Here is a 27805-nt window from a genome sequence, read left to right on the forward strand (position 1 = left end):
TGCCCGTGCAACCGCACCATCTGCACATGTGCACAGCTTTTACATGCGCCCCCATGTGCTGCACATGCAACAGCACCATCTGCACATGTGTGTGACTTTCGTGTGGCTCCCCCTGTGCACTGCATGCCCAATCGTACCATCTGCACATGTGTGTGGTTTTCATGTGTGCAATGCATGCACACAAACACCATCTACGCATGCGCACACTGCGCACAAGTACTCTCGCTTGCATGCGCAAACATGTGCACATGCGCAGGAGAGCTCCAAAGACCAGCTGGGTCCCCTGAATTGCACGTATGCACACCGGAGGCCCGAACACCAGCTGGGGCACGCATGCATGCGCAGCTGTAGGTGGGTTGGGTGACAGCTCATGTGCCCAGAAAAATGGCTGTGCTTGCCACTTTGGGCACGCCATCACGGCTTTAGGATGTGTGATCTCCTGAAAAGTGATGCCTTGTTCAATGAACCTGTACCACAAACAGTCTTTCTCCCTTTGCTATTCAGATTGAAAAAGTTTGCCCTGGCTTTCACTCTCTTGATTCAGGATCAAGATATTCAATCGAACTTTTCTTCTTAAAAAAGGGTAGAAGATCATCCACTAAGTAATGCTTTCAAGAATTGTTTAATATAGTTTGAGCAGCATGTCCATGCAGATGTATTATTTATGTATGGCTGTACAATGGAGACATAATTTCTTCAAGCAACAAGAAGTTGCTTAGCTCTGAAACTCCTTTAATTCTCGGTTAAGGAATATATATAAAAAAAGATTATTACTTCTTAATAAGGAGAATAAAATGTATTTTACTAGGGAGAAAAAAAATAAAAAAAAATAACAAATTACTGATATACCCAACCTTTCATTGGTAAGGAAATATGTCATTTGACTGTTGACCATTGGGTTGCCTCTCTCATTCATACCTGATGTAGTAATTTCCATTTCTCTCAAAAGAAAAAAATTCCTCTCAAAAGCTGGGATATCCCATTTTTGTTTCGGAATCCAAGAGAAAAATAGGAGAAAATAAGGGGGATCCTATGTCATAGCCGTCTCCAGCTAGATTTCCCCAAATGTATTGTGATGGTAATTTCTAGCATTAAAATAAAAGATGATGTTGTCAGGCCTGGAAACCATCTTTTTCTTTGGATCTTCAGGGCTGCCACATTTAGTGCTGTGGGAAACTGTGGACGGGGGATTGTATGGAGCAGGGGAGATATCTAGCCATAATAACATTCCTTTCTCTGAGAGTCAAGGACATACTGCCCTCCACCTGGAGTGGTGTGACTGGGAGGCATCTCCAATTGGGACGGTGGATTGATTGGGCCATATGATGGACATGTGGGTGCAGGGGAAGGGACTTGGACTTTCTTTTGGGTGGGGAAAACCTGGAAGCTTTCAGATTCGGGTTTTCCCAGATGTGTCAATATGACATCTCTAATAAAATGGAACTTTGAGGAACTTCTAGCCTCGGAATCCTCTTTCGTTGGAAGCCTGACAGATGTTATATGAGAATTCATGGATGCAAAGATATCTAGGGGCATGGAAATAGAAATTGTGAAATATCTTACAAGTATCCACTGAAAAAAGTTACAATAGTATTTATATATTCATTCCAGCCCTGACCTTTTAGCTTCTTTAGTCTTTCAATACTTTATCAATAAAGGCTTCCTAGAATATAATTCCTTGGAAATTATATGTAGCTCTTGGATCTTCTGCGCCCTTTTACTGGAGAATGATATTTTCCAAGAACGTTTGTGCTATGTAACAAAATCAGAGGAAAAATTAAGAAATTTGATGGCTCAGTGCTTAAAGAGTAGAAATCTGACAGACCAGGTTTGAGACCCAAGAGCCAGGGGATGAGATGAGCTCCCATTTTGCCCCAGCTCCTGCCAATTTAGCAGTTCAAAAGCATGAAAATGCAAGATAAATAGGTATCACTTTGGTGGGAAGGTTACAGCATTCCATGTGTCTCAGTGTATAGTCATGCTGGCTACATAACCACAGAAATATATTCCCTCAGCTAAGAAATGGAGATGAACATCACCCCTAGAGTCAGACACAACTGGACAGGGGAAACCCTGACTTTTACTTTTTGTGACTGTGTATCAATGTGTACGGTATATGGAGAGAGAGAGAGAGAGAGGGAGGGAGAGAGGGAGAGAGAGAGAGCCTTCAGACAGTGACATGTATCTTTTAAAACAGTTTCACTTTTATTCATGTACAAGATTTTAGTGCAAACATTATAGCTTTTTTTTTTTAGAATAGCAGTATACATTTCTCTTTTTTTTTTTAAATAAAAAAAAAGTACCTTGAGAATAAACATTTGGAAAACACATTAAAAAAAAAACCCATTTAATATATTCATATTTGAACATATTAAATGGGAAATGGTATGGAACTGACTGAACAAGGGCAAAGATGTTGCAAATCAAAACCCCATTGCTTAGCTGGATTGTACAGCACACTTAATTGATATTTACACTGTGTGATAAGCTTGAATGGCTTTATCCCTTTTAGGGATTCTGTGTCTATGTATGTGGGCTTTTGTTTTTGGTGACCTACCCTATTTTCTGACCCAATCACATTTGGTTCTTGGCATATATTCTAATAAAGCAGCAAATGGGTTAATTTGACAATCTGGTATAATGTAATGGTGCCAGCTCAGCTGTTTAGGCCTGCATTTGCTAACATGGCACAAATGCTGTCTCTTGTGTCTGGTTGTTCTGTCGTTCTCTTGACATTTCCTCGTGTAAAAATGAAACGGGTCCCCACCCTGCCTCTTTTGATTGATGCCCAAGCTCATCCATAAGCTCTACTGGGGAATCTTTGCAAACCTCTGAGGTCTGTCCGCTGCTAAGCTTCCTTTGCTTGATGTGCTGCTCAGTGGATGGCAGGTACTGGAGCGGGGGCAGCTCTTTGGCCTCTGCATACGCTCTGTGTCAGAGGCAATTACTGCCGGCATTAATAAGAGATCTGGTCTTCCGTCTGGCAAGCGAGAGGCATCGCACTGGGTCACGAACGACAAGATGCTTCTCTTTTCACCTAACTGGTGCCATTGCTCTTCATTCATGGTGCCTGCCCTGCTGGGGAAGAATATATGCTGGCCAAACATTGAGAAGCAAAAAATATGAGGCAGTGGGCATCCTTCAGGGCTGTTGGACTTTAACTTTCACCATCCCTAAGTAACATGGTTTGCAGAAGAAGGCTAGCCTAAGCATAAAGATAAAGGTAAAGGTTCCCCTCACACATATGTGCTAATTGTTCCCGACTCTAGGGGGCGGTGCTTATCTCCGTTTCAAAGCCGAAGAGCCAGTGTTGTCCGAAGATGTCTCCGTGGTCATGTGGTTGGCATGACTAAATGCCAAAGGCGCACAGAACACTGTTACCTTCCCACCAAAGGTGGTCCCTATTTTTCTACTTGCATTTTTTACGTGCTTTTGAACTGCTAGATTGGCAGAAGCTGGGACAAGTAACGGGAGCTCACCCCATTACATGGCAGTAGGGATTCGAACCACTGAACTGCCGACCTTTCGATCGACAAGCTAAGCCTAAACATACTTCCCACAAAAATGACCTTTGGGAAGTATCTTTAGCCCACAGCCTCCCATCTATAATATGTCAGTAAACCAGTGGTGGGTTGCCCCCGGTTTGCATCGGTTCTATAGAACGAGTAGTAAAACCAACGGGAGGCTCCGCCCACTGACCCCGACATCATCAAAATGCTTCTGCATATGCGCAGAAGAGCGTGTGCACGAGCGAAGCAAGCGCGCGTGTGGCCCCACTGCGAACCAGTAGTAAAAGTAAGTAGAACCCACCCCTGCAATAAACGTACCAGTCTACTTTACAAGGATGTTGCACAAATGAGTCCAAGTGACCATAGTGATTTGTTATTATGGTTCATCACACAGTCAGCCATATGTTCAGAATGGATTTGACGTTTTTATCCAATTATTGAGTCCTTCCCAAGGGCCTGGGATAAGCAGAAGTGGATTATTGATGCTGTTAAAGGTATGGATTTGGCCTTTTTATCCACTTATTATGGTTTGTCACACAGTCAGCCAGGTGTTTAGGTTAGATTTGGCATTTTTGTCCGCCTATCAAGTCCTTCCTCAAGGACCTGAGATAGGCAGATGTGGATGTTTGATGGTGTTAATGGTGTTGCAGGATGTGAGCTCTTCTGAGTAAAGCTGCTTTTTGCAACGGACTGATGCTGATTTTGTTAATGCTGATGGTGTTCAAGTGTTGTTCAGGCTGTTTTGGGATTGTACCCAAGGTGCCTATAACTGTATATATTCCCTTTGCTGTCTTTTGCCACAGTCCTTCTGCTTCTATTTGTAGATTCAGCAAACATACTGAACGATTTCATGGAAGGAACTTTAGAGGTCATTTAGTCCAGAGTATATTGTAGATATTGTAGATATATTAGGGACATGGTGGCTCAGTGGCTAAGATACTGAGCTTGTTGATCGAAAGGTCGGCAGTTCAGCAGTTTGAATCCCTAGTTCCGCGTAATGGGGTGACTTCCAGTAACTTATCCCAGCTTCTGCCAACCTAGCAGTTCGAAAGCACATAAAAAATGCAAGTAGAAAAATAGGGACCACCTTTGGTGGGAAGGTAACAGTGTTCCATGCACCTTTGGCATTTAATCATGCCAGCCACATGATCACAGAGATGTCTTCGGACAACGCTGGCTCTTTGGCTTTGAAACGGAGATGAGCACACCCCCTAGAGTTGGGAATGACTAACATATATGTGCGAGGGGAACCTTTACCTTACTATGTTGTAGATGCAGATAGTAGAATTCTCAGTCTGGCAAAACTTTGTCTATAGATAATGACAATGATGATGTTATCCAATCAGTTGTATCCAACTCTCGGCAATTCTATGGGCCAGGTCTCTCCATGTGATGTCTCCTTTGGACGACTCCTCCGAAGCTTCCTCAGAGGCCGGCTCGAGGGGGGGATGAGATCATTCCTGGTATGTCAGGAATTACTGACCCTGAACTGCCAGCAGAACAGGCTTCAGTTGGGGACAGCTTGTAGGCCAGTGAAGAAGAGGGGGAGGAGCTGCCTGCCATAGTGAATCTCAGAGCACGCAGGGCAGAGAAGTGGAGGTCTGCCAGATTGCTCGGGAAAAGGCCCCAGCCCTTTTGATGGGCTGCACCAGGAGCTATTTAGCCTAGCAGGCAGAGGGAGGCATCGCTGCAAGCAACGTGTGTAAGTCATTGCTGTGTGCTCGTTTGTGTTTCCTGAGACTCTGAATTACTATAACTCATGAGCTAACATGGATGTACTTTCAGTTTTGCCTTGGGGCTTTATGTTTGATTATTGGACTTACTGTTTGAACAGCAACATTGTTTGTGTTATGGACTAATTGGCCATTTCCTGGGGAATTAATCTGGGCTTGCTTGTGGCTGGCTTTGGTTGGGACAGACATAAAGCAGGGTGAATAGAACTGCTGGGGGAAGACAAATAAAACCTCCATAAACCACACTGACGTGTGAGTGAGTGGGGCAGCATACTTTACTCCTTCTGCTCTTGCACTACATCTTTGATTTTTTTTTTCTTCTATGCCTTGGCTGGTGTCAGCTTTGATAGTGTCCAGCCACCATGTTATTTGGTAGTCTGGTTTCCTTTTACCACTAACTCCTCCAAACATAATTGCTTTCTCCAGCAAATTCCCATGCATGGCATGGCCAAAATAAGTGAGACATAGTTTTGTGATTTGTCTTTCTCATGATATATCTGGTGTTATGCTCTCCAGTATTTGCTTATTGGTCATCTTTGCTGTCCAAGAAACATGCAGGACCCTTCTCCAGTACCAGTCTATAGGTATTAAAAAATAAGAGCTTAGAAGATTCACTACATATCATTCTTGGGTTTGGGCCTAACATCAATCTTGCCAAACTAAGGATTCAACAAACTGCATCTACAATATACTCTGTGAACTATTATGAAGAGGCTGTCTTCATCCTCTTTCTCTCACACATAATATTCAGACTCGCTCCAGACGCCATTAGATATGTTGTTACTCCTGTCAGCTATCTTAGCCAGTTGGAGTCAGCAAACCACCGGAAAGCATTTTCGCTCACACGGTGCCATGTGCTTCCATTGGCCGTCCTGTATGGCAAGTATAAAAAGATACCATTGAGTAAAAGACTCTATTCCTGTGGCTCAGGAAAGGTGGAGACCGTTGGTCACATACTCGTTCAATGTTCCTTTTACAGAGAGATTCGGGGAAAAAAACATATTCTTCTAATAATTGCTAAGTATCCTGGCTGTTCCAACACTGCATATCTCCAGTGGCTGCTTAAGGACAAACAGTCCGTAACTACAGCACAGGTGGTTAGAATCTGTGCAGCAGCACTGGGGATTCAACAGAAATGTGTGTCTAATCCACTATAGTTATTTTATACAATAAGTGTGACAAACCCATTGCACTGCTTATTCCTTTCCCTTTTTAGTATTAAACTGACTATGGGCCACACAGTTTATGGATCGTAATTTTAGTATAGTTAGACTATGTATAATTGACAGACTGGATTTTATCATACATTTTAGCTATTATTTATTATTTTATACTAGAATTTTTAATTGTATATTTACAATGTGTTTTATTTGTTCTAGTCTATGACTGTAATAAATTGAATTGATAATAAATTGAATTGATTGGATACCCAGACTGAGTTGCCTTTTACACCTCTGGTGTAAAATGCACCCCCTCCCTCCTGGAAATCCACCTGCTTATATTTAATCCTTCTTTCATTACATTTGTACCTCACTTTTCATCTCAGAAACATAAACTACAGGCCGAGCATGAAGCACACAATCATGGCTGCCATCTTGACTTTTTTTTTTAATCACAGATTTCCTCATGAGCAATCCAGTTGGCAATACGTCAACACAGTTTGTGTTGTCATTAGAGGATTTTGTATCAGACAGTTTCTAAGTGGATCGGGCCTACTGCTTTTCTTCAATTTGTTTGCCTTTAGTCAGGCCTTTGTTGCTTTCAGGATATAATGGCATGATTTTGGTTTGTGTGTGTGTGTGCATGTTGCCTTCCTGTTTACTTAGTATCAGCTAGACCTCTTAGGCCCTTTGTACATATTTTCTCCCTCCAAGACATGCCATCTATCATTATCCCCCCACAGTTGTTATTTCTGAGTGCTTTGGGATGAAATAGGCACCATGCATTCTTTTTTCTCTACTGTGGCCCTCTTTGACCCCCTCCTTCCCCTGACGCACAACAAGCTTTCATCTGAAGCATTCTGAGACCCATTAAACTGAGCAAAGCTGCGGTTTTTAGCTGAGCATTATCTTTTGTTCTCCAAGCTTTTGAGCTCTTCTTTGTAGCAATCGAGTGTGTTGGTGGCACATAATTTTTAGAAAGGGCACAAGCCACACACAGCATGGGGTAGGAAGATGCCACAATCTGGCCATTCTGAAGACTGTGTCTTTCTGGGCATCGGTTGAGGCAGACCCTAATCTGAAGACCTTCAAAGCCATGTTTCTTCCTAAAGGAAACAGCACAGTTCAGCCAATAGGCCAGCAATGTGCGTCAGACAATGTTTGTTCATAATTTGTCACATATTGTTGGGTGTTTTTTTTTTTTTTTTAAATCTTCTGGGCCCCACACATGTCTTACTTTTCATCTATCAGTAACAGCAATTTTTTCAGCAGGCTTGCTGAAACAGAGAAGAAGAATGATTCTTCCTCTTCTACTTAGAAAACAGCAACATTAAACTTCTGAAGATTTTTGCCCCAGCTGGTCATTTCAAGAACTGCAACTTATCTGAGCTTTTACTTTCTTTTTTTCCTTCTTGATCCCATTTTTTTTTTCATTGCATGTCCGTGGTTAATCTAATCATAGATTGCTCAGGTAGCCTCATTGGCAGGGTTGCATGACACTGGACTATAGAGTAGTTTCATACAAATGTTATCAAATAGTTTAAAGTTTGGTGTGTCACATAAAAATCACTGCTGTAAGGTTCCATCCTTTTGGCTGTTAAGTCTGAGGGCAAAGAAGGACACATTATTGATTGTGTGAATCATTCCAAGAGTTTAATAAATGCTTTAAATAGCTGGTTATAGGCATCTGATTGCTGGCCTATGTTGGAACAGAAGCTGGTCAGATATTACTTTGTGATGCTTTGGGATTTGAATTCCTGTACTGTTCAAGAATTGAAGTATAAGGCATGCTGGAAGTGTGGGAATGGTAGTGGGACGTACTACCACCAATGGTGGATGTTTCCCAAAGCAGCCAAATATTGGTCCAAGGTTCGGAACTGGATAGTGGTCCTTTCGGGATACCCCACAGCCAGCTTCAGATAGCCTCATTCTGTCCCAGAGCTTGGGTAAAAAGCCAGATCTTGATGACCTTCTGGAAGGACAAGCAGGTGAGGACCTGCCAGCTCACTGAGGTGAAGTTTTTCCATAAGGTATGAGCAGGGGTGAAATGCTCCCAGTTCGGACTGGCTCTGGCGAGTAGGTAGCAATGGCGGCGGGCAGTTCGGAGAACCGGTAGCAAAAATCCCTCCCCCCCCCCCGCAGGCTCCAGCTTGCTTACCTTCGCACGCCTGCCTTGCTTCGCTTGCTGTAATCCCTGCAATCCATTGCATCAGCAAGCAACTGAATCCCCCTGCCTGCAATCAAGTTCATCGGTGAGCAGCTCTTTCTGCCTGCCTGCCTGTAAGTTTTTTTTTCCCTTTTGGGAGCTTTAAAAAAAATAGTTAATTGGGTTTTTTTTAGTTCTTCTTTTTTTAGACCTAGCCATTTAAAGTTTAGGAAGTTTTAAATTTAGCTGCTTTTATATAAAATAAAAATAAAATAAGATAAAATAATATTTGTGCAGCTTTCTGAGATTTTGTGTGTTTCTGTAGTGTTTCACTCTAACTACACAGACACACAAAATCTCACAAAGCTGTATATGGAATTTTGTGTGTGTAAAGTGTGAAAGTTGGTTTTTGGGGATTTTTGGGGCTGTGTGAGGTTCCTGCTTGTTGCAGGGGCCATTTTGGGTCTAGCACAGCTGTTTTTACATTGTGGGTGAGCCAGTTGTGTTGTGTTGTGTTGTGTGTGTGTAAAGTGTGAAAGTTGGTTTTTGTGGCTTTTTGTACCTGTGTGAGGTTCTTGCTTGTTGCAGGGGCCATTTTGGGTCTAGCACAGCTGCTTTTACACTGTAGGTGAGCCAGTTGTGTTGTGTTGTGTTGTGTGTGTGTAAAGTGTGAAAGTTGGTTTTTGTGGCTTTTTGTGGCTATGTGAGGTTCCTGCTTGTTGCAGGGGCCATTTTGGGTCTAGCACACCTGCTTTTACATTGTGGGTGAGCCAGTTGTGTTGCGTTGTGTTGTGTTGTGTTGTGTTGTGTTGTGTTGTGTGTGTATGAAATGTGAAAGTTGTTTTTTTGGGCTTTTTGTGGCTGTGTGAGGTTCCTGCTTGTTGCAGGGGCCATTTTGGGTCTAGCACAGCTGCTTTTACACTGTAGGTGAGCCAGTTGTGTTGTGTTGTGTTGTGTGTGTGTAAAGTGTGAAAGTTGGTTTTTGTGGCTTTTTGTGGCTATGTGAGGTTCCTGCTTGTTGCAGGGGCCATTTTGGGTCTAGCACACCTGCTTTTACATTGTGGGTGAGCCAGTTGTGTTGCGTTGTGTTGTGTTGTGTTGTGTGTGTGTAAAATGTGAAAGTTGTTTTTTTGGGCTTTTTGTGCCTATGTGAGGTTCCTGCTTGTTGCAGGGGCCATTTTGGGTCTAGCACAGCTGCTTTTACATTGTGGGTGAGCCAGTTGTGTTGTGTTGTGTTGTGTGTGTATAAAGTGTGAAAGTTGGTTTTTGTGGCTTTTTGTGGCTGTGTGAGGTTCATGCTTGTTGCAGGGGCCATTTTGGGTCTAGCACAGCTGCTTTTACATTGTGGGTGAGCCAGTTGTGTTGTGTTGTGTTTTGTAGGTTAAAAAAGGGCAAAGAAGTGACGTCAACTTGGCCACACTCACCTGACCAACAAGCCACACACACCCAGTCACTTGACCACTAAGCCCCATCCACTAATTAAGCCGCGCCCACAGAACCGGTAGCGAAAATTTTTAGATTTCACCCCTGGGTATGAGCAGCCTCAGAGAAGGCACACTTCCAAGATTCTACTAGGTGGCAAAATTATAGAGAAGGAACTTAGAGCATGCTTTCCCTACCCTATCAGACCTGGCAGAACAGGCAGAAACTCTCATGGAAGGGCAGTCCCACATCATGATGTAATGAATGTGCATTCCCTATTTGAGCTGGACAGTAGAATAGAATATTCTTTATTGGCCCAGTGAAATTGGATACACAAGGAATTTGTCTCTGGTGCATAAGCTCTCAGTGTACATGCAAACAACAAAGTAATATAATTATACGATACCAATAGTAAAAGATAATAGACAAGATGAGAAGAATAATAGTAACACAGCTCTACTATTACTACATTATATATATATACTATGTTCCCCAAAAATAAGACCCTGTTTTATATTTTTTTGAACTCTGAAATAAGCACTTGGCCTTATTGCCATGCACTCAAAAGCCTGATTGGGCTTATTATCAGGGGATGTCTTATTTTTGGGAAAACAGAGTATTACATTACATTACATACTATATTACATACATACTATATTATATTATCTACCACATTACTACATTACATACATACTACATTAGGATGCTGTATAGCAATAGCATTCAGGCTTATACTGCATACCTCCCTATAGTGCTTTACAGTATTCTCTGGGTGATTTACAATGTAAGCATTATTTGTGTATTGTCTCCAACAATCTGGGTCCTCATTTTTACTGACCTTAGAAGGCTGAATCAACTCGAGCCCTATCAGGATCAAACTCCAGGCTGTGGGAGGAGTTTGCCTGCAATACTCGTATGTAATTTGCATCATGATGTCACTGTCAGAGGTGGTATTCAGCTAGTTCAGACTGGTTCGCCCGAACCGGTAGCAGATTTAGGCACGATTTTGAGGCTGGGTGCATACACGGAAGGTGCACGCAGCAGCAAAGCACATGCGTGGAAGGTGCGCGTGGCAGCAAAGCGCATGAGCGGAAGGCCAGGCGCATGCGTAGACGGGGCGCATGTGAGCGAAGAGAGAGAGAGAGTGCACTCACATTTGTGAACCGGTAAGAAAAGTAAGTGAATACCACCCCTGGTCACTGAATGTGTGCCATCAATCCTAATTGGATGTAGACATCTGTGATTAGCCTTCAGTGCTCAACTCCATGATCTTATAATTCTATTAAGTAAGTAAGCAAGTAGAAGGATGTAGGAATTAGGCCTGTGAGGAGGAGGCTGGATTTGCTTCTGCAAGATGCTGTTTGCCTTAACAAGGAACACTCTGTCACCGATGCCTCTTCTAGCTACACAAACAGTTGGATGAGTCCTCAGGAGCACTTAAAAGAGAGCAGTACAGCTGCTTTGCTTTGCTCTTAGAAATAGGGGAGAGTGTTGGATTGCTTTTTTTTATTTCCTTTATTTCTATTTCCTATTTCTAAACCACTCATTTCCCTCAAAATGCCTTTGCTGGACTGTGTTTCAGTCTAATGCTTTTGTTGCCTCACCATCAAATATCAAAACTGCACAGCCTTAGTAGGAACAGCAGAATGAGTTCAGGGAAAGGAAATAAAGGCAGTGTAAGAACATAAATCTTATGAGGAAAATGTGAAGGGGCTAGAAGCTGAGCCAGTAGCGGGAAAAGAAAAGGGAATACAATATCACCCTCCAAAGCCAGAAGGTTTGTCATGTAGGAGAGGACAAATGCTCCTTTTCAGTTGATCCAGAGGACAGGAATAAATTTAATGAGCTCAAGTTACTGAGAAGAAGGATATTGACACAATAAGAGCAACTTGCCGCTGAAACCAATAACCTTGAACAGTAATTGTTCTCCTTTTCTGGAGCCTTCAGGTGAAGGTTGAACAGGCATCCCCTGAAAACTAATTTGTACTATAGTCTCCTTGCCTACGATCTTTTTCTTCCATAAAGTGTTATTGATTCTTTCATTATCTATACCATTCATAGATTTGTATCTGTCTAGGATTTTTCCCCCTCTCCTGATCAGTAAATATATGGGAAATGTTATTGAACTAAAACATTCACATTCCTTGCAGGTGTATGCGTGTGTGTGTGTGGGGGGGGGTTATTTAATTTATTTGGAAGGGGGAAATAGTGGCTCCAAAATATAAATTAAGTGGCATTTCTCACAATGCAATCATTGTTGGGATCACCCCAACGATGCCCTTGAAGTGATGTCCCGGTGCCTGGAGGCCATACGGATCTGGATGGGGAGGAACAGGCTCAGGCTCAACCCATCCAAGACCGAGTGGCTGTGGTTTCCGACATCCCGATATAGTCAGTTGATGCCATCACTGACTATTGGTGGCGAATCATTGGCCCTCACGGAGAGGGCTCGCAACTTGGGCGTCCTCCTGGATTCACGGCTGTCTTTAGAAGAGCACTTGACGGCCGTGACCGGGAGGATTTTTCATCAGGTTCGCCTGATTCGCCAGTTGCGTCCCTTTCTGGATCGGGACTCATTACGCACGGTCACTCATGCCCTTGTCACCTCCCGCCTGGACTATTGCAACGCTCTCTACATGGGGCTCCCCTTGAGGAGCACCTGGAGGCTCCAACTGGCGCAGAGTGCGGCCGCGCGGGTGGTAATGGGAGCGACATGGCGTTCCCATGTAACACCCCTCCTGCGCGAGCTGCACTGGCTCCCGGTGGTCTTCCGGGTGCGCTTCAAGGTTCTGGTTACCACCTTTAAAGCGCTCCATGGCTTAGGACCCGGGTACTTGTGGGACCGCCTACTACCACCAATAGCCTCCCACCGGCCGGTACACTCCCATAGAGAGGGGCTCCTCCGGGTGCCGTCGGCGAAACAATGCCGACTGGCGGCCCCCAGGGGGAGAGCCTTCTCTGTGGGGGCACCTACTATCTGGAACGAGCTCCCCCCAGAGATACGGAGGATCCCGGATCTGTGCACCTTCCACCGCATTTCATGAAATGAAATGTTGGAGTCAGTGATAGGGCTGTGCACTACGTTGGAGTATGGAGAATGGTATGAACATAGTATCTGGCCTGCCATGTGTTTAATCAGCTATATGGGCCTGGGAAATGACATAGCTATTTTAATGAGTTGCAGGCAAGTGATTATTTTCAATCTCCATGCACCTGAGGAGATATTTTAAGAACTGAATTAAAAATGTTACCTTGCCCTATTCCATGGGTGTCAAACTTGCCACATATAACGTTGCTGTCACGTGATTTATTGCAATGCTTTTTTCCTTCGTGGAACTAGACATGGATGTGGCCTGCACATGACACATCCAGCCAGTTTGTCACCTCTGCCCTATTCAATAATAATCTATCTCTTTACTATTAATGGTGAACCGGGACTGATTTATCATTGTGGTCTGTTTACAGCCTCTCCTTCAATCAAGCTATTGGTGGATGATCCCATTGTGGTGAACCCTGGAGAAGCCATCACTTTGGTTTGTGTCACAACAGGTGGTGAGCCACTCCCAACCCTAACCTGGGTAAGATCTATTGGTACCTTACCTGAGAAGATAATACTGAAAGGTGGAACGCTGACCATCCCTGCTATCAATTCTGATGATGCTGGCACCTATAGCTGCATTGCCAACAACAATGTGGGGAATCCAGCAAAGAAGTCCACCAACATCATTGTCCGAGGTAAGAGTTTTCTACAATTATACTTATTTATCATCAGATTAAGCAGCTGTGGGACGATCGGACTGGATTTTGCGATAAAGGTCTTTTACTCTCTTAACATCATGTAATAAATCCTTCCACTTTTTTTTTTTTACTGGAACATATTCATAAGAATAAATATGCTGTTATGTTTTGAGGGGGTTTTTTCGTTGTTTTTAAAAATGTCTATGTCCATAAGAGATATTGTTGATTTCTGCTTACTTATAGAGACAGGTTATCCACAGAGTTTTGTTTAGTAATGCAAGAAGCTGCCGTACAGGTCTACATTTTAATTAGATCATATCCAGATTGTTCAAATATACTTCACCTGAGACTACCCCAGATAGACTGCTAGCTAGTGAGAAATAGAGGGATGATGTGATGAAAGATCTGTATGAAAGATCTGTAATGGTTGTTAATTACTTCACAGGCACAATTTAAATCCATAAATGGCTTGAATTGACCATCCAAGGGACTGTCTTCCCTATTTGAATCTGTCTGTATGTTAAACTTTGCAGGGGTTTTCTCTGAAATACCCCTATGACAAAATTCTATCTAATAGAAGGCCCCCCTTCTGCAAAATGCACCTTTTTTGCTAGACTTTTAATTATTAATCATCTTTAGTTTTAATTTTAAGGATGATAATATTCTTTTTGCTCTTTTTAATGGCAAGGTAGTGTCTAAATTGAATAGGTCAATAATATACCCCAAGACAGTGGTGAAATCCACATTTTTTTACTACAGGTTCTGTGGATGTGGCTTGGTGGGCGTAGTGTGGCTTGGTGGGCGTGGCAGGGGAAGGATACTGCAAAATCTCTATTCCCACCCCACTCCAGGGGGAAGGATATTGCAAAATCTCCATTCCCACCCACTCTGGGGCCAGCCAGAGGTGGTATTTGCTGGTTCTCTGAACTACTCAAAATTTCCGCTACCGGTTCTCTGAACTGCTCAAAATTTCCGCTTCCGGTTCTCCAGAACTTGCTGGATTTCACCCCTGCCCCAAGATCATTTGGGCCATATCATCTGGCAGTAGCCTTCCAAGATGTTAGGCCAATGTTTTAGTGAAACTAACTAGAAGATGGTGAAGATTAAAACTGAGATTTTTTTTACATGAAGAGCATCTACTATGTTGCATCCCTATGGCCAACACATTCTGGATGATATTTTAATTTAAGCCATCTCTTTATGAAATCTTCATACTCAGTTTACCATAATAAGCAACAAGGTTATGTTGTTGCTGTTGCACTGATATGAGAGTGAACTGCAGCATCCTCATTTAAGACCAACAGATCATTGCAAGGCAGAGGTGGGTTTCAGCAGGTTCTGACCAGTTCTGGAGAACCGGTAGCGGAAATTTTGAGTAGTTTGGTGAACCGGTAAATACCACCTTTGAATGGCCCTGTCCCCAACTATTTTCTCCCTGCCGAGTCCCAGTTGATAGGAAGGAAATGGGGATTTTGCAGTAACCTTCCCCTGGAGTGGGGAGAGAATAGAGATTTTACAGTATCCTTCCCCTGGAGTGGGGTGGGAATGGAGATTTTACAGTATCTTTCCCCTGCCACACCCACCAAGACATGTCACGTCCACCAAGCCACACCCACAGAACCAGTAGTAAATTTTTTTGAAACCCACTGCTGCAAGGTTGTCCTCCAGACATTTTTACCTCTCTTGCAGGAAGGCAATTTAAGAAAACCAGCTTTAAAGCATCCATGGTTTGCTATCCTACAAGCCTGAAGTTAGGGTTGCTTGCCTGCAAATTTCGTAAGACTATTTGAAGATATTTCCAAAGCGATCAGAACATGGTTTCTCTTCCCTCTGGGTATTTTTTTAGGCAGCATTTCCTTTCTCTCCCCCCCCCCCAATTTATTGTAGACTGTGTGATTGTGCTAAATATGTTTGTTCCTCACCTCCATTCCACTTGTCACAAAAGCAAAAATACCCTTTATGATGACTCTGCAGTGAGGCACTTAGGCACTTAATGGCAATGTAGATTTCTGCAGCTATATGTTCTTCTCTCCAGCTATGATTATTTCATGCCTTGGAGTCTTGTTTTGCTCTTTCTGCCCTGCTACCCCCATCATCCGGGCAGTGGATTGCTTGCTTAGGCCTTTTGCAAGAGAGAAACTCAAAAGGAGAGTTTTGAATTATTTCAGTGTGAGACTCAACATCGATAACATGATTTAGATAGAACAGTTTCCATCCATTTCCCCCTGTTTGATGGTTAACATCCAGATTTTGAAGTTTGTAGTAGATCAGGTTGATAACACTGAGACCTGGGGAGACAGGGAGAAGGTGGGGGATTGACAGGTTGTGTGATGTGATGGATAGGTTGGTGGATGCAGTCAACAGAGAAGCAGATTCAAATCCCTAATAATGCATGGAAGCTACTGCCATAAGTTTAGCTAATTCCCATCCCACCATCCCATTTCTTCACTTCTTTTCAATATAAAGATCTTCCCCACATTGGCAGGGATGGACTTTTTGTCCTGCCCTCCAAAGGAGAGGACAGTCAAAAATTGCTGCCTAACAAATTATCTTTGCTACATCTCAAAAATTAGGTTAACAAAGTCCTGTCATATAAGAGTGGGGGGTTATTGCACCATTTATGGTGTTATTGTTGGGAATGGGAAACAGAGGTTGATTCTCCCCCTTCACTGTTGTCTTTCTCCCCCAACCCCAAGTATGGAGTCTTAGCTACCTTTCGTTATGGTGATCTCTGTCTTTACCTGCCACTGAGGAGTGTTGTTGCTGCTGCTGCTGCCCCACGTGTAGCAAGTATATAGCCTTGAAGGACAGAGGAAAGGACCATTACCTAAGCAATTCAGATAAAGAGGAAAGAGGAAAGAAGGGAAGCACGCTGCAACTTGAAAAGATTGATGTCAGCCCTATAAAATAGATCAGACTAAGAAACAGTTACTGTGCAGACCTAAGGGTAGTTTTATTAAAACAGCTATAATAACTTAATCTTGCAACTCTTTCTTGACCTTGACTCTTCCATTGGTGTCTTGGTAACTAATCTTCCTCTGTCCTTTAAAGTCATGTTGTATACTCACTACATCATGAGAATGTAGTGAGGTAAGGGTTGCACAGTGGTTAGAAACAGGGGTGAAATCTGACCGGTTTGGACCGGTTCGGGTGAACCGCTAGAGATTATTGGCATTGGTTCACTGAACCAGTAGTAATTACCCCTCGTTGGCCCCACCCAGCCGGTCATCACTCACCTTTTCCGGCCACTCAATATTCAACAGAATTCAATGTTAAATGCAGCAGAGAGATTGCTAACTTTTCTCCCTCCATTCAGAATGGAGCTGCTGCAGCCTGTTCCTTTAAGGTAGTCTCCAGGAGGGAGGGGGCCGGAGGGAACCATAAAGGGAGCAGCAGTTCCATTCTGAATGGAGGGAGAAAAGTTAGCAATCTCTCTGCCACAGAAATCAATGATAAATGCAGCAGAGAAAATCCGAACTATTCTCCCTCCATTCACAAAGGAGCTGCTGCAGCCTGTCCCTTTAAGGTAGTCCCCTGGAGGGAGGGGGACGGGGGAAGCAGCTGGAATGGAGCCATTTTCATGAAAGGCAGGAAAATGGGGAAGGGGATTTTCCTGCCTATCATCCATTCCTCAATCTCAGCACAGACTGAGGGAAAGATGGTAGGCAGGAATATTCCCCTCCCCATTTTCCTGCCATTCGCGACAAGGAGCGGCTGTGAGGGGAGGAGCTGGTGAGGACCCCCTCGATGTGAGTGATGTCGAGTTGGCCACACCCACCCAGTCACATGACCTCCCCCCAACAAATCATGCCCACAGAACCAATAGGGATTTTTTTTTTTAATTTCACCACTGGTTAGAAGGCAGTATGGCAGACTAATTCAGCTCACTGCCAGGAGTTCAGTCCTCATCGGCTCAAGGTTGACTCAGCCTCCCATCCTTCTGAAGTCAGTAAAACGAGGCCTCAGATTGTTGGGGCAATATGCTGACTCTGTAAACCACTTAAAGCAGGGGTGTTAAACTCAATTTCATTGAGGGCCACATTGGCATTGTGTTTGACCTCGGGAGCCAGGGTGGGCGTGGCCAGCTCAACATCACTCATGTCACCACATGTGGTAGCCCGAGCGCTCTGCCAGCAAAAAATGGGCTCCCGAGCTCCGTTTTCATCTGCGATGGCTGCCTGCAATCCTCTGCCAGTGAAAATGGAACTCAGGAAGGCCAGATCTAAGCACCCCACGGGCTGGATTCAGCCCCCTGGCCTTGAGTTTGATACCCCTGAATTAGAGAGTACTGTAAAGCACTATGAAGCGGCATGTAAATCTAAGTGCTATTGCTATTTTCTGATGTGAGGGAGCAAGAGATCCATGCAGAGGAAAGCAAGCAGCAGAAAGACGGTAGGGTTTCCTTTCTGCTCTTCTCTCCCCTAATAACAATTGAAACAGCCAAGGCTACCAATAACAAATTTGGTTGCGCCTGTGTTATCCTCAGCAGTTAAAAGAGAAATGGACCCAGAACTATAGAGCCACATGGCTGGATGGAGGAGGATGCTCTGCCAGCAAGCCAATTTGAGCCCTGCAGATCATTGGCATATTGTACTTGAGGATCCACCTCCATGGAAAACACAAAGTTACATAGAGGAGATTTGTTCTATGTTCCACAAGGAAACCTTAATTTTCTTCCAAATGACTTTGTCTTAGGCTGGCCGTAAGATGAAGATATTATGTCAATCATTGGCAAATAATTGATAAAGAGGCTATCTCAAAGCTGAGGAAAGGAAGCTGTGTGGCTGATTTCAGAGTAAGATTGTGTGAATGATATCCAGTCGGCTTGCATGGAGCACATCCTTTGGTGGAGACAAAACTCTCTTCTTCTGCATCCAGTTTTGGTCGCCACGATGTAAAAATGATGTGGAGACTCTAGAAAGAGTGCAGAGAAGAGCAACAGAGATGATTAGGGGACTGGAGGCTAAAACATATGAAGAACGGTTGCAGGAACTGGGTATGTCTAGTTTGATGAATAGAAGGACTAGGAGAGACATGATAGCAGTGTTCTAATATCTCAGGGACTGCCACAAAGAAGAGGGAGTCAAACTATTCTCCAAAGCACCTGTGGGTAGGATAAGAAGCAATGGGTGGAAACTAATCAAGGAGAGAAGCAACTTAAAACTAAGGAGAAATTTCCTGACAGTTAGAACAATTAATCAATGGTACAACTTGCTTCCAGAAGTTGTGAATGCTCCAACACTGGAAGTTTTTAAGAAGAGGTTGGATAACCATTTGTCTGAAGTGGTGTAGGGTTTCCTGCCTAAGTTGGTCTAGAAGACCTCTAAGGGTTGGACTAGAAGACCTCTAAGGTCCCTTCCAACTCTGTTATTCTGTATTCTTTAACACAGCACTTTGCTTCAAGGAGATGGATCCAGTCTGATCCATATCTTCTGTTCAGTAAGATGGCTACTCTGCTCTCTGCTGCTTCCTTTTGAAGGGGAACTTTGATCAAAGCTCTGATGAATCAAAGTACCTCTTTGAAACTCTGTCAGATCCAGTGAAGTATAGGTACGAGAACCATCTGAGATGTCTTGAGGAAATGGCTGGACAAAACAAAGATGTGTGTGTGTGTGTGTGTGTGTGTGTGTGTGTTTCTTTTAGCCAGGTTTCTCCTACGTAACCAAGATTTTTCTTTCTACAGCCCTAGCTCAGTGGAGTCACATCCACTCGATTCTGGGCTTTTTTTTTCTTCTGGCAGCCAGCAGGCCCTATGTTGCCCTATGCTGCCTAGTGAGAGACTATATATATATTTGTTTTTCTTTCTTTTTCGTAGGTTTTATGTGTATGTCTCTTTAGCCAGGTTCTACCTACGTAAACCAAGATATTATGCAGCCCTAGTTAGTGAATTGTGATTTCACTGAACTAGGGCTGCATATTATCTTGGTTTACGGAGGTAGAACCTGGCTAAAGAGACATACATATATATGCTTTCCATTTTTGCTTTCTTGTGGCTTGGACTCCCGCTGCCTATGGAATCTGGTTGAATCACATTGTAGAACATTTTATTCTGATGAAGCAAATTTGTTCTTCTATAAAAGAAAAGCTTGGTGATGGCAGGACTGGTTGACTATGGCTAAAAGCCTGGTGGTTGCCTTCCCAAACCTGGCACACATACACACAGGTGGATTGGGATTACAATACCTAAAATCCTAAACTAGTGTGACCAGGAGTTTTGGGAGGTGCAGTTCTTACACATCTGAAGAGAGCCCAGTTGGGAAATGTTAGATTGTGGTTTCCAAAGACTGTTAGAATTCTCTAACCACCCAGCAATACAACCTCTTCCTCCCTATCCAAGCATCCTCAAAAGTGTCCAGTTTTTAAGCATTGTAGAAGCCAGGATAGGTACATTGTTTCCAGTGGTGGGTGTTGTGACCCAGGCCCATGTAGTTAGTATTAAATACAAAACAATTCCAAAAAACAAACAGATTTTATTAAAACAGCTGAGAATTAACTCATTCTCAGCATATTCCAAATTAAATGAAAGCAAAGTTCTCAAAACACCACTCTTCAGTTTATCTCTGACCTTGGGATAATTAGGCAAACTGCCAAAGGCTTTTTTTTGGCAACAGTTCAAGAACAGAAGATGCTGACAAGAAAGAAATACATCCAAACACGAAGCAAATCTCTCAACAGTTGTTTTCCGGCAAAGAGGCCAAGAGCCATTGCTGGACTTTTAAGCCTTATGGGGGGGGGGAACCAATCATCTCTTGGCCCTACTCCCAAGTCGTCCTCTCTGCTTTAGCTGCTCCTGCCTTCTGGCAGCTCTTCTCATACATGCACTAGGAACAGGCCGTTTCTGCCTCTCTACTGTCAGCCTCTGGAGGCTCCGAAGTCTGTGCATCACTCCCCGATGACCCTGGCCCCATCTCTGCCTCCAACACAGAACCCTCATCCAGGCCTTCCCCAGCCTCCAGGACTGGCCCATGTTCTTCCTCAACCTCATCGCTGTCCGACTCCGTTGCCAGCTCCGCAGGCTGCTGGAGGACCACAACAGTGGGATTCAACCAGTATAATAACTGGTTTGTGAGCACGTGCTTTGAAAACAGCTTGAAAACTTACCTGCTACTGCAGCCCCAGTGAGTAAAACAGTTGAGGTGCGGTAATCTGCTCAGCCGTGCCTTTCAGCTGGGCTTCAAAGAAAGGAAATATAGGTCGGTATAGTGCAGGGACAGGTGGGTGGACCCAGCTGATTGTCAGAGTGAACCGGTTTGCTCTCAGCTGATCATCAGAGCTATCGGTTCACCTGATCTGGTCCAAACCGGCTGAATCCCAACCCTGATTGTTCCTCTGTTGATTGTTATCCATTTCTATAATTCCTTGTCATTAGTTATGGATCAGATTGCCTGTCCTTGACTTCTTTGATTAAAAAAAAATATTGTTCACATCTTCCCACTTCCTTCTTACTCTTTTATGTAATCGATATTGCTGAGAAGGACTGGTATGTAATTCTTCCAAGCACCTTCCATAGGTGTTGCAAAATAGGATTCTAGTCTTTTCTCTTTTCTAGGTGAGTTTAGAAGAAGTAAGCTAATTACAACATAAATTGAGGAACGCATGCCCTGAAGAATTAATGTTGTACAACGTTTTTTTCCTATCAATTCTCATTCAATTTAATGAGAAAGAAATCACTTTGGAATTGCTTTCAAGGTGAAGAGAGACTATCTGTGAAATTCTCATACTCAGAGTTTGGTGTTCTAAGTACTTTGTTACAGGGTGAACAAGATTGATGTGTGAATATCCTATATTTCATTGTACAATCTTTTTCTCTAACAATTTGCAGCCTTTCTGGCTTTCTCTCATTCAGTTAAATCCCAGAAGAAGACATCATCATCATCTGCCAACCTTTCCTATCTTGCTTTTTTTTCCTGATTAGAGAGTGAGAGCAGCCAGGAATGAGAAGATGTGTAACAGAAAACAAGAAAATGTTTTCTGCCCCAATGATAGTCAGCTTAAAAATGCCACAAACAAAGAATATAATTCTTAAGAGCACTAAAAAATAAGATAGAAAAGCAGAAACCTTTTTCATAATGAAAGAAAGCCATTGAGAATTAACAAGTAGATGTTGGCATAGAATTAAAAAGCAGCTGATAACAGCTCTTCTGAATCTAACAGAGAATTGGTTCACCAGCCTATTTACACAAGGGTCAACTGGATGGCAATGGAAAGCGCACAAAACTATCAAACTAAGAGAATCCTCCTGGTGATATTCCTAAGTGAATGAAATCACATAAACATGTCCCAGGATAATATTGCAGGATCCAATCAGGGGAGGTCACTGGGACCAGAGGTTTAGTCTTCTGAGCTTTCAGATTCGTGCTGGAGCCCACCCTCAGGGAACTTCTCTGTAGCAGAAAGTGTGAGGGAAATTCCCTGAGGCTGAGCTTCAGCACAAGTCTGAAAGCTCAGAAGACTATGCCTCTGGTCCTGGTGACTGACCCAGATTGGATCCTGCAATATTCCTCAGCAATCGCATTCAGAGACATGCTGTCTTCAGTTTTAGATCTTAGTTTTATCTTCTAGATCAGGGGTGTCAAACTCAAGGCCCAGGGGCTGGATCCGGCCTGCGGGGTGCTTAGATCTGGCCCACGGTACCGTTCTGGAAACAGAAAAGGACCGGCCCACGGTGCCTCTGCCACTGAAAACGGAGCTCGGGAGAGCAATGGGCAGCCCTCCTGAGCTTCGTTTTTGCTGACAGAGGGTTGCAGGAGGCTGTTGCAGATGAAAGTGGAGCTCAGGAGCCAGTTTTCTCTGGCAGAGGCTGGGGCCACCACAGGTGCCCTAGACACAAGTGCCCACCCTGGTCACTTCTCCCCCGGCCCCCCGAGGTCAAACAGAACCCAGATGCTGTCCTAAATGAAATTGAGTTTTGCATCCCTGTTCTAGATATTTTACTAGAAGAGTACTCAAATCTTCTGCTCGAATATTTATTTATTTATTTATTTAATCAAATTTCTATACCGCCCTACTCCCGAAGGACTCAGGGCGGTGAACAGCCAAGATAAAATACAGATAATACAAATATTAAAAATCCCTTAAAATTATTAAATATTTTGGCCGAAACACAGATTAAAACACCCAATTTATAAAATCACAAATTAAAAAATTTAAAAAATAATTTAAAAGAGGGGAGTTAGGCCAGGCCAGCTTGCTGAAATAGAAAAGTTTTGAGAGCACGGCGAAACGTGCACAGGTCCGGGATCTTCCGTATCTCTGGGGGGAGCTCGTTCCAGATGGTAGGTGCCCCCACAGAGAAGGCTCTCCCCCTGGGGGCCGCCAGTCGACACTGTTTGGCCGACGGCACCCTGAGGAGCCCCTCTCTATGGGAGCGTACTGGTCGGTGAGAGGCTATTGGTAGCAGAAGGCGGTCTCGTAGATACCCCGGTCCGATGCCATGGAGCACTCTAAAGGTGGTAACCAAAACCTTGAAGCGCTCCCAGAAGACCACCGGGAGCCAGTGCAGCTCGCGCAGGAGGGGGGTCACATGGGAGCGCCACGTCGCTCCCATAACCACCCACGCGGCCGCATTCTGGACCAGCAGGAGCCTCCGGGTGCTCCTCAAGGGGAGCCCCATGTAGAGAGCATTGCAGTAGTCCAAGCGGGTAGTTGATCTGTCCCCGTACCCACACACACACAAACACAGCCAGTCGAGGGTTTGGAACGCACCCAGGTCTTATCTCCCACTTGGCAGCGATAGACACACCGTCTGCCAAGTGACTTTATTTTCAAAGTAAAACAGAAAGATAAATACTCAAGAGTCCAAATGTCCGACACTTTAAATCTTTCTCTCAGCAGTTCCGGACGAGGCTTTAGTGACTATCCAGGGTTTGCTTTGTTCGTCACAAGGATCCTTGACCACTACCCTCTATTATATAGTCTCTGGGGTGTGGTCCAGTGACTCAGTTCTAATCCCTAGCACGCCTCCTAAGCTGCTGCAAACGTTTATCACGCCTTCGGAGGCGTGCGTCCAGGAATGATGTTTCTTCATCACTCTGATTCGAATCAGCTGTCTCCTCTCCCTCGGCCGGCACTTGAGACAATGCCAGAGGGGAGGGGCCTGGAGAGGGAGGCCTGGCTGACTCCTCTTCCTCATGCTCGGAGCTTTCTTCCTCCGATGGGACAGGCTCAGAGGGCGGGGCCACAACAGTAGTAATGAGAGCATGAGTGACCGTATTTAACGAGTCCCAATCCAGAAAGGGACGCAACTGGCGAATAAAATTCCCTATACCATCAGGCTTGAAATTTTAGGTCTGGATAGCCTTGAACTATGCCGTCTACATTCTAACCTATGCTTAGTTCATAAGATTATTTACCAAAAAGTCCTACATGTAAATGAGTACTTTAATTTCAACCATAATAACACAAGGGCTATCAATAGATTCAAACTCAATGTAATTTGTTCTAATCTTGATTGTAGGAAATATGACTCCTGCAATAGAGTAGTAAATATCTGGAACACTCTACCTGATCCTGTTGTTAATCTCGCTAACCCCCATATCTTTTACCTTAAACTGTCTACCGTGGACCTTTCATGTTTCTTAAGAGGTCCCTAAGGGGGCGTGCATAAGTGCACTAGCATGCCTACTGTCCCTGTCCTACTGTCCCCATTTATATGTAATCATTCTATGTGTTTATGTCTATGTTTTATTTTATTTTATTTTTATTTTATTTTTGAATTTGTATACCGCCCTTCTCCCTGAGGACTCAGGGCGGTGAACAGCCAGATAAAAACATCAGATACAAATATTAAAACACATTTAAATATATATATAGATTTGGCCCCATTAATTAAAACGATAAGCAAAACAGAACAATTAAAAAAAAACCCTTAAAAAGAAATTAAGCCAGCCCGGCTTGTTGAAAAAAGAAAGTTTTAAGGGCACGGCGGAAGGCACTGAGGTCATGGATTCTCCTTATCTCAGGGGGCAACTGATTCCAGAGGGTAGGTGCCCCCACAGAGAAGGCCCTCCCCCTGGGGGTCACCAGCCTGCATTGTTTGGCTGATGGCACCCCGAGGAGGCCCTCTCTGTGGGAGCGTTTTGCCTATTTATATCCTTTTATTTGTGCCAATTTTTTTCATGTGTCCATGTCTATGTCTGTACTGTTACTTGTTTCCTTGTACTTGTTGATAGATAGATAGATAGATAGATAGATAGATAGATAGATAGATAGATAGATAGGTAGGTAGGTAGGTAGGTAGGTAGGTAGGTAGGTCGGTAGGTAGGTAGGTAGGTAGGTAGGTAGGTAGGTAGGTACAGTGACTAGTAGCCATGCATATCTCAAAGTCACCATTCACCTTGGTGGTTTATTTATTCTGCTATTTATTCATTGATTCTAATTGCTTCCTGTCTTTCCTCCAGGAAGCTCAGTGCTGTATACTTGGTTGACTCACTTCCCCATTTTAGCATCATGAGAGCCTTGTGAGGTAGATTAGACTGTGAGTTAGTGACTAGCCCAGTGTTTTCCAATGAGCTTCAGAATTGTATGAGGATTAGGACTGTGTTATCTCCAGTAGAACATACTATTATTTTGAATTCTGATTGAGTGAGACCAGACCTCTTTCACTTTTTTTCCCTATGCAACATCCTGTGCAGATGTGCAGTATGTCATATAGCTCTGTGAATATTATTCTCAAAGAGAATATATTCAGTTAAAGCCCTAAGACCCTCGAGAATTGCTTCAGTAAGCAGGAGGCTCAAATAAACTCCTGGATGTATTTTGTGGATAAATTCCTTTTGGTTGCTTAGAATTCACCTATTGGATTAACGTGCCCAAATTCAGTAGCTCATTGGAAACTGTCTTCCATTCGACCCGCTCCGTCAAATCCAAAACATTTGTAACACGGAAACGCAAACTCCTTCGCAATGGGAACTTTTAATAACTGGTGGTTAATCATTCACTGGAGGACACTCCCCATGTAGGAAAGGCCTTGGCATGATTATTTTATGAGGGTCGCCATCTCTGTTTGCACTTTATTTGCCAATATGTTCCATTTTTGCTCAGGATGACAAGTTAAAAAAATATAGCTTCCAGGAAAGTGGGAGGTTAGGTGGATAACCAGCAAAGTGAATTAAAAATGGAAACCACTATTTTCATCATTCCTTCTTCCCCTCTCCTTTGAGGATTTGCATTCATGAGGCAACTGGTATATTTAGTACTTCATTAGATGAGCTGTTTACTCCAAAATACATTGGCACTTATGAAATAAACAACATTTGCAGGCACTTCAGAAATTCTGTTTTTCCTGCTTTATTTTGTGCCTCATCTCATTTCTTAAAAAGTGGCATAGGAGGTGTGACCTTGCAGCAGATTCCTGTAGGGCAGAATGCACTTCCCGTGGCTTCAGATCTTTCCTCTGTTTAATTTCAGTTAAGATAAATTGCTGCAGAATTTGCATCTGCTTTGGTTGACTTCATGAAGGCTTTTATCAGAAAGTGGATGGAGGGGATACGACGTCCTGGATCTCTTGAACTTTTGGCATCTTTCAGTGGCTGGACTAACATTCCCTTTTGGGTCATTTGTCAGGATGCTATTTTATGATTCTTATCCGTTTTGTCAAGCCATCTAGAAGGTAGAGCTGGGGAACCACAGTTCAACACCTAGTTTGTTGACCTGCAGTGTTGCACATGTTTTGTTCTTGTTCCCCATACTGTTCAACAGGTACATGGAACTACTGAAGGAAGGACATTTGGAACTTTGGAGTGTGGTACCATCAGAACTGTATGCTGATGATACTAGACTAAGTTTTTCTTTACCATTCGAATCTACAGAACTGATCAGTATCTTTAAATGTTGCCTAAGCTTCAAAAATGTCTAGATAAGGAAGAGGACACTTCAAGCACTATGATAGTATCTGTGAGTCTATGATTCTATAAGTACTGAGTGAGTTCAGTGTTTGAAAAGAACAAAGGAAACTGACACTATTCAGGTTTCCCTGAGATATTGTGTGTGTGTGTGTGTGTGTGTAACACACACACACACACACACACACACACACACACACAAAATACATGCATATTCCCTCTGTTCCCCTTGGATAAAGATTTCATGAGTCATGGAATAATAAATGAGCCTTTCTGCATATTTATTCATAGCAACTTAAGCCTGAGCCTCGTGAGATTAAACAAAATATAATTAAAATTCTATCCTGATTTAGAAAAAATAAAATACCCTGCATCACCAAATGTAATCTTCAAATGATGAGAAGCTGGGAAGAGGAAATGAAAAAGCTATGAAACTTGGCTGATCTTAGCTGCATCTCTGCAGCCTCAAAAAGAAGAACAAGAGAAATTATATATCTTGTCATTCCTTGTGCCTCTTGCTCCTATTCCTCATTGAAAAATGAATAAATTAAAGCTCAGAAGTGAAGATTTCTTCATGAAAGTTATATTTCAGAAAGATAAAAAACAAAGAGCCCATTATTGAATTGTTGTGACTTTGTTTCTTATTCTTTCCAGAAAGTGACAGATCTATTTCCCTTATTGCATCTTCTTCAAAAATATTTCTCTTTTTCCTCCTTTCACTCCTGGATAGCAATAGCAGTAGCACTTAAGACTTACCGCTCCACAGTGCTTTACAGTCCTCTCTAAGTTTACACAGTCAGTATATTGTCCCCAACAATCTGGGTCCTCATTTTACTGACCTCAGAACGATGGAAGGCTGAATCAACCTTGAACCAGTGAGACTCGAACTGCCGGCAGTCAGCAGTCAGAAGAATTAGCCTGCAATACTGCATTCTAGCCATTGTGCCACCATGGCTCTTGGTGCTATTCTACTAACTCTAACATAATTTTAGTGGTGCAAATGTTCAGCAGGTTCAGAAATCTATATGAACATCTCTACTCATTCCTTCCTATACTGTATGTGATGTGCTATACATACAATTCTAAAGTTGTGCTTCGGTGCATCACTTTCTCTACTCCAAAAGCAAAAGGCTAATTGCATTCCAGATTGCATAAATAGTTCAAAGAATGCTAATTTGGTCCATTTATATTAAAGTGCCAATTATACAATGTTGTTCCTTGCCAAACTTTCTAAAAAAAAACCCAAACCAAAGTT

General features: G+C 43.3%; 1 protein-coding gene across 3 annotated transcripts in view; it reads left to right on the top strand.

The window, feature by feature from the left end:
• The window catches only part of MDGA2 (MAM domain containing glycosylphosphatidylinositol anchor 2), a 603292-nt gene that overhangs the window by 329213 nt on the left and 246274 nt on the right, over positions 1 to 27805 (top strand). For all 3 annotated transcript variants that reach the window (XM_070931707.1, XM_070931708.1, XM_070931709.1), the window contains exon 6: positions 13436 to 13705. In XM_070931707.1, coding sequence (XP_070787808.1) covers positions 13436 to 13705 — 270 coding nt within the window. The remainder of the gene's footprint in view (positions 1 to 13435; positions 13706 to 27805) is intronic.

This window comes from Pituophis catenifer, unplaced genomic scaffold (genome assembly GCF_029215685.1).
Source record: "Pituophis catenifer annectens isolate HBS135680 unplaced genomic scaffold, rPitCat1.0.hap2 SCAF_1, whole genome shotgun sequence".
In the NCBI taxonomy this organism is placed as follows: Eukaryota; Metazoa; Chordata; class Lepidosauria; order Squamata; family Colubridae; genus Pituophis; species Pituophis catenifer.